General features: G+C 41.7%; 1 protein-coding gene across 1 annotated transcript; it reads right to left on the bottom strand.

The window, feature by feature from the left end:
- Positions 1–1,063: 1,063 nt before the first annotated feature.
- Positions 1,064–7,300, bottom strand: LOC140202225 (actin, alpha cardiac muscle 1). The gene is made up of 7 exons (XM_072267098.1): positions 7,198–7,300; positions 6,229–6,370; positions 5,247–5,571; positions 3,800–3,961; positions 3,522–3,713; positions 1,684–1,865; positions 1,064–1,400 (listed from the first exon to the last, which is right to left on the bottom strand). The coding sequence occupies exons 2-7, from the start codon at positions 6,355–6,357 to the stop codon at positions 1,257–1,259; spliced, it is 1,134 nt and encodes a 377-aa protein (XP_072123199.1). The 5' UTR covers positions 6,358–6,370; positions 7,198–7,300; the 3' UTR covers positions 1,064–1,256.
- Between the last annotated feature and the right edge of the window lie 316 nt (positions 7,301–7,616).

Raw genomic sequence — 7,616 nt, 5'->3', positions numbered from 1 at the left:
AAAATGCATTAAAAATTAAAATAAAAATATGTAACTCCCCTTGTATTTACCTTTATTCTTTCATTGTGTTCCTCTGACTGTAGGTAATACTGTATTCCTGTACTGGAATAATTTTCGTCAGGTTAATTCCATAAGTGGAATTGCTGCAGACGCAGACTCTGTTGCTTTTCATGTCAGTAAAAACCTGGCCAGCAGTTTCAGTACTTTCAAATTAAATTGCTGATATGCAGAGATCTCAAACAGTGGAATTCATGCATGAAAGAGTCGGTGTTCCTCACAAGAATTGGGCCATTGATAAAGTTAGTACCCATGACAAGTCTACTGAATTCTCAGCTTGAACCCATGAGAAAACCAAATGATACTGTCTTAACTGCCACTGAAAGATAATGGCAATTTGAAATGTTGGCTTCATTTCAATTTACTTGAGATTACATTATTTCACCTGCACACATTATGTTACAAAATTCAATTAAACGCTATTAGTTTGATTCCAGAAATTGACTTAATCTTAAAATGAATATTTATGCCTCTGCTAACTTCTAAGCAAACAGCATTTCATATCCCTTCTCTACATTTTTAAGAGTTCCTTTGCTCTCTAATCACATGACCCGATTTGGTTTTACACACAATATATCAATGCCCATTTTTATATTATATTTCAGAAGTAAATACAGAAACTACTGGAAATATTCTGTAGATCAGGCAGCATCTATGGAGAGAGAGAAAAAGTGAATATATGCTTCAGCTTAATGAGACATTAATTGTTCCCCTTGCCAGATCTGCTGCTGATGCTCTGGGCATTTTCCTTTTTGACAATATTTTACATCAGTGTTATTATATTGCTTAGTGCATTAAGTTACTATCACCAATGTGAATTGGAACAAATTTGTATTGGATAATGCTTGGTTTATAGATTGGTATATGTGAGAGCAGAACTCTTAATTACAATCTAAAAAATTCAAGGGTTCTTAAGAGTAGTTGTGGCAAAAGATGTTGAGGTTGAACTATTTCTCAAGCAAGCAGCCCCCGTCCCTCAAAACCCAATTAAGACATTAATCATAGATTGCAAGTCCCGGTCTTGTTTTATTCATAGATCAATAAATATTATTGTCACAAATAAATTGCACATGTGTAAACAAACTGTACAATGAAAATAGCATAAAACTATTCCGTGTTTCCCAACAGCCTGTTGATTCAAAGTAACCAGAGGCACAACCTTGTCAACCTGAGATGAATCTAAGTTAAAATCGTGATGTTTAGAAGCATTTGCGATGGACAATGGAGGGGCCAGCTTCATCATACTCTTGCTTGCTAATCCACATCTGCTGGAAGGTGGACAGAGATGCTAGAATAGAGCCTCCGATCCAGACGGAATATTTACGTTCAGGTGGGGCAATGATCTGAAATATTATAGATAAAATCATTAGATATGCACTAAAACAAATGCATCCTCTATGCAGGAATACTTTCAAGAACTTAAAGTGCACTGTAAGAGTACATTTGCAATAATGAAATGTTGCTAAACTTGACTAGATATTTTCAAGTTATTATTATGTGTTAAAAGTGCAGATTATCTCTTACAGAACTCATGATATGGACGTAATGTGTAGTTCTGCTTATTTGAATTGTACCTAAGTTTAAGTTTACATCTATTGTTTGCTGTTGTTGTTTTGTATTAGTTACCTTAATTTTCATGGTGCTGGGAGCTAGGGCAGTGATTTCCTTCTGCATACGGTCAGCGATACCTGGGTACATGGTGGTACCGCCAGACAAGACATTGTTGGCATACAGATCCTTACGGATGTCAATGTCACATTTCATGATGCTGTTGTATGTAGTTTCATGAATACCTGCAGACTCCATACCTGATGTGCAAACAGATCAAGTCTTAGAAAAGCTATAACTGAGAAGCAGCAAGGGGCAATAGAAAAAAAGATGCCATTTGATTTGAAATGCAGACAGTACTGTGCACCAATTCAGATTAAGCACAAGTGAAGCTACAATTAGATATCTAAATACCGATGGCAGCTCCTTCAATTAGATATCATCAGAATTAGTGTCTCCCCTCCAATACAAGCCCTTAGGCAGGCTGCTTTGGCAGTTTGTTACTGCAACCTTACTTAAAATCTTGAGGCTCTGATTTATTTGAGGAGTTTCACTTAAACGATTTTGATGGCTGGATTGTAACTATTTTTAGTCAGCAGTTCATAAAGGAATCACATTTTATGAGTGTGCCAAACTGTCTTTCCTACAGTTCAGTACACTCATAAATTCCATGGCAACACATTACAATGCAGACTTAATTTGTCTTAGCATGGAATCCAAGGTCATCTCCTGATCAGCCCAAGTGAACGGGCCAGACGTGGCACTTTAACTTAATGCTAGTGCAGCCCATTCATCTGAATGGTGCGGTCAATCCTTTGTGAAAAAGTGAGGGATAATTGCTTTGATTTTGTTATTAATTCATGTTTAATTATAAATTAATTTGCAATATTTCATCATGGAATCATGGAGGGTGTAATGGTTAGCACAACCCTTTACAGTACAGGTGACCTCAGCTCAAATCTCACCACTGCCTGTAAGGAATCTATACATTCTCCCCGTGACTGTGGGGACTTCCACCGGGTTCTCCACTTTCCTCCCACAATCCAAAGGCGTACCAGCCAGTAGGTTAATTGGTCATTACAGACTGTCCCATGATAAGGCTAGGATGAAATTGGGGGATTGCTGGGCATCGTGGCTCAACGGGCCCATTCTGCAATGTATCTCAATAAATAAAAAAAAAATTAAAGAACAGCATGGAAAAAGGCTCTTTGCTTCACCGAATCTACACCGACCAATTAAGCAGTCCCTTAACACTAAGTGCGTTTTATACTCTCCACAGTCCCATCAACTCCCCCCAGGTTCTACCACTCACCTACATGCAAGGGGTAATTTACAGGGTCCAATTAACCTGCCAATAAACAGATTTTAACGATGTGGGAGGAAACACGAGCGGCTGGAGGAAGTGCATGCAGTCACAGAATGTGCATGCACACAGCACCAGGGATCAAAGTTGAAAGTGCATCGCTAAGGCCGTGAGGCAGCAGCTTTGCACACGCCTCATCACTATGCTGTCCCAATTAATGCATTTTAAACTATAATCATTTTTATTTCTAATTAGTTTTAAAATAATTATAAAATATTTGATGTAACTATGTATTTTACATGGCTCTAAATCACACCCATTTGGAAAGAGTTGAAAAGGCTATTGGTGACACATTCTGTCAGAAGCCATCAGGGTGATCCAGGTTTAGGGTCTCAGTATTCAGCACCAGAGGCCCAGATATCACCCACACACTGCTCCACTCTGGCAAGAGGTTCCTTGAAGATTTCAGGAGCCTTGTACTCAATGTCAGATCTGATAGCAGTAAATATTTCTGGATTAATGGTTATAAATCTTCCCTGTAATTCAAAATGTCCAAACAAGTAGCAAAAAGTCAAAAATGATTTGTTCACTATGAGTAAAATTGAACAATTACCAATGAAAGATGGTTGGAAGAGAGTCTCGGGGCAACGGAAACGCTCGTTACCAATGGTAATGACCTGGCCGTCGGGCAACTCATAGCTCTTTTCCAGGGAAGAGGAAGAAGCTGCAGTGGCCATTTCATTCTCAAAGTCCAGGGCAACGTAGCATAGCTTTTCCTTGATATCACGGACAATCTCACGCTCAGCTGTGGGGACAGACAAGGAAATCACTGAGACAGCCCGAGGTGAATACAGTTCACAAGATGTACTCAGCAACGTGGCTGCTACGTACCGGTTGTCACAAAGGAGTAACCACGTTCAGTGAGGATCTTCATGAGATAGTCAGTCAGATCCCTACCAGCCAGATCCAAACGCATGATGGCATGAGGCAGAGCGTAACCCTCGTAGATTGGGACATTGTGAGTGACACCATCACCAGAGTCCAGAACAATACCTGGAGAAGAGAGTGCATGTTTAACAGGGGATTTCAAGAACTGCTAGTCACATTTCTCAAAGGAGCAATGAGGACTACTCCCTCAGCATGAATTTATCATTTCTGAGATGGAGGGTGATTCAATTTTACATGCTGTAGTGCCCAGTAAAGACATAAAAGACTGCAGATGCTGGAATCCGGAGCAACAAGCAATCTCAAACAGGAGAGAATCTGCAGATGTTGGAAATTGAAGGCAACACACACAAAATGCTGGAGGAATTCAGTGGGGAAGGCGGCATCTATGGAAAGGAATAAACAGTCGAAGTTTTGGGCCAAGACCCTTCATCAGGACCGAAGAGAAAGATGAGAAGGTGGGGGGAGGGGAGGAAGAAGTGCAAGGTGGTAGATGATAGGTGAAAGTGGGAAAGGAGGAGGGGTGAAGTAAGGACCTAGGAAGTTGATTGGAGAAAGAGATAAAGGGCTGGAGGAGAGGGAATCTGATAGGAGAGGGAAGAAACCATGGAAAAAGGGGAAGGAGAAGGAACACCGGGGGGGGGGGGGGTGATGGGCAGGTAAGGGAAAAGATGAGAGAGGGGAACCAGAATGGAGAATGATGAATGGGGGCAATTACCAGAAGTTCAAGAAATCGCTGTTCATGCCATTAAGTTGGAGGCTACCCAGATGGGTTATAAGGTATTACTCCTCCAACCTGAGTGTGGCCTTATCGTGGCAGTAGAGGAGGACATGGACTGACATGTCAGAATGGAAATGGGAAATAGAATTGAAATGGGTGGCTACCAGGAGATCCCGCTTTTTGTAGTGGACGGCGTGTAGGTGCTCAGCAAAGCGATCTCCCAACTTACGTTAGGTCTGACCAATATACTGGGAGCACCAGATACAGTAGATGATCCCAATAGACTCAGAGGTGAAGTGTTGCCTCACCTGGAAGGACTGTTTGGGGCACTGAATGGTAATGAGGGAGGAAATCAGTGAGTCATGGAATATCTACGGGAGGAAAGAAATTGTCAATGTTTTGGATGGAAATCTACATCAGACACTGCTGATTTCCTCCAGAGCATTGTTTATTGCATCAGACTCCACTGAGAGTCCACAGAAGTCAGAAATAGTATATTTAGTCTGAATGCTTATTGGTATTGTTTAATAAAATAAATATTTTGGAATAAATTTTAAACAAAATATGTCATCTACTATTTCTTCAATATAATATTGCAAAGTTAGTCCTGTGATTAACTGAAGTGTCTGATGTCTCAGAAAGCCCCATCATCCAGGCATTGTTTTGGCTTACCTGTGGTACGACCAGATGCATACAGGGACAGGACTGCCTGGATAGCGACATACATGGCTGGGACATTAAAGGTCTCAAACATGATTTGGGTCATTTTTTCCCGGTTAGCCTTAGGGTTCAGGGGAGCCTCAGTCAGAAGGGTAGGATGTTCTTCAGGTGCCACACGGAGCTCATTGTAGAAGGTGTGATGCCAGATCTTCTCCATGTCGTCCCAGTTGGTGATGATACCATGTTCAATAGGATACTTCAGAGTCAAGATACCTCTCTTGCTCTGAGCCTCATCACCTACATAGGAATCCTTCTGACCCATACCTACCATGACACCCTATGAAAAATAATTTTAAAAAAAGAAATGTCAGTAGCTAGAATCTTACAACTATTTCAATATTGTTCATTCTATGTGAAAGATGATGATCAATAATCCATGTTGGCATCCAAAAATCAGCATTTCATCAGGAACTTGAAGAATAATTTTTACGATGTCCAATGCTTGGAAAAGCAATTTTGAATAAACCTGTGTGTCAATTTGGGGAAACGCTTATCAACTGTAAAAGAAAACAATTAATGATAATGTAACCTATTATTATGTGTGGTATATATAGGGTAAATGCAAGTAGGCTGTTTCCATTAGGGTTGAGTGAAACTGGAACTACAGGTCATGGGTTAAATGTGAAAGGTGAAATGTTTAAGGGGCACTTCTTCCCTCAGAGGGTGGCAAGAGTCGAACGATCTGGCAGCAGAAGTGGTGGAATTGGGTTCGATTTCAACGTTTAAGAAAAACTTGGATAGGTACATGGATGGGACGAGTATGGAGGGTTACGGCCCCGGTGCGGGTCAATGGATTAGGCAGAGTAATAGTTCCGGACGGAGTGGATGGACCGAGGACCTGTTTCTGTGCTCTATGACTGTGTTCTCCACGAGTTTTATATTTCACAGGGAAGATGTAGTTTATGGCGCAGAGTGGGGTGGGGGGAGTGGGTACCTGATGGCGGGGACGGCCGACGATAGACGGAAAGACAGCTCGGGGGGCGTCATCTCCGGCGAATCCGGCCTTCACCAGACCAGAACCATTGTCGCACACCAAGGCGGTTGTTTCCTCGTCGTCACACATGGTGAGTTGGGATCTGAAAGGACAGCGAGATATGACGGAAAAACGACAAAAGCATTGACAGTGTACGGTACAATCAACCACCCTAGATCAATGTTCCTCTGCACCGAAGGGTGCAATTTAGCTTCTCGTGTAGATATTATTTATTTTGCTGCTAGTTGACTATTCATCTGGTTTAATTGCAAAACCATCTTCAAACAAAAACAACTGTATGGTGCAGTTGAATTACTATTAATATTTACAGCCACGATTATAACGGGTTGTTGGGGCTGTATGTCTCTGCTTGGCTTGGCATTCCGCCCATTGATGCCAGAAAACATAATACATCATCACTTATATTTATTATGCAAATAATAAACGTGAGCTGAATAGTAATTTCCGTATGGGCTACTAATTCATTTAAAGTTTTAAATTCCGCAAATAGTGACTACAAGCTCAGGAATAGTTACACTTCCATCATTGTGTGTAACGCTATTCCCAAAGCTCGAGAAATCTGGCTTTCGAATTCAGGAAGATTTATGTATTTGAATCTTTCCAATTCCATGGGTGAAACCTGATCAAGTAATGTTAAGTGAAAGGATTCCCACATGACTAGCATGGAAATTAGATGATAAATTTCCCTTCTCCGAAAGAATAGACCTAATATTTAACATAACAGTCCAAGGAGCTGTTAATCCAATCCATTTTGTTTTAGCTCCAAAATCGTAAGGACTTTTTTAAACTCTTAAATTCGGTTAAAGCTGTGCTTAAAGTTGACACCGAAGTTTGATCGGTTTCCACTGTAAGAACTTCCCCCTCTCTGTCACCCCACCCCCGTGACTTGGATCGGTTTGGAAAACTTACCAGATCAGCACCTTCAGTCAGGGGCTCCCGTGCGTTGCTGGGTCGAGATTAAGTGTGAGGGGGACTAGGATTTATATTCCCCGATGTGTTGGTGAAACAGAAAGCCCCTTGAGGGAGAGCCCGGGACCTTGTCCTTATTTGGTAGCTCTCACGACACTGAGTGTGTGTGAAACCATTAATGGAGAGAGCGCCTGCGGGAGGGCAGCGGGCAGTGCCTGTTCGCACTCCCAGCCGCTCCTGCCGTAGCCCATGTAAGGAGACTCTTGTTGGCAGTCTGCACATCTGAAGCGGCATAGACTGAAACATCAAAGGCATGGCCAAATAGGGAATTGGAACTGAAAACATTCGTGGCTGCCGATCGGTGGGAATGTTAGGGCAAGACAGCAGTCTTAACCGCAACACGGCAGCATGGCAGACGT

This window comes from Mobula birostris, chromosome 1 (genome assembly GCF_030028105.1).
Source record: "Mobula birostris isolate sMobBir1 chromosome 1, sMobBir1.hap1, whole genome shotgun sequence".
Classification (NCBI taxonomy): Eukaryota; Metazoa; Chordata; class Chondrichthyes; order Myliobatiformes; family Myliobatidae; genus Mobula; species Mobula birostris.
This window is presented reverse-complemented; position numbering and strand designations above follow the sequence as displayed.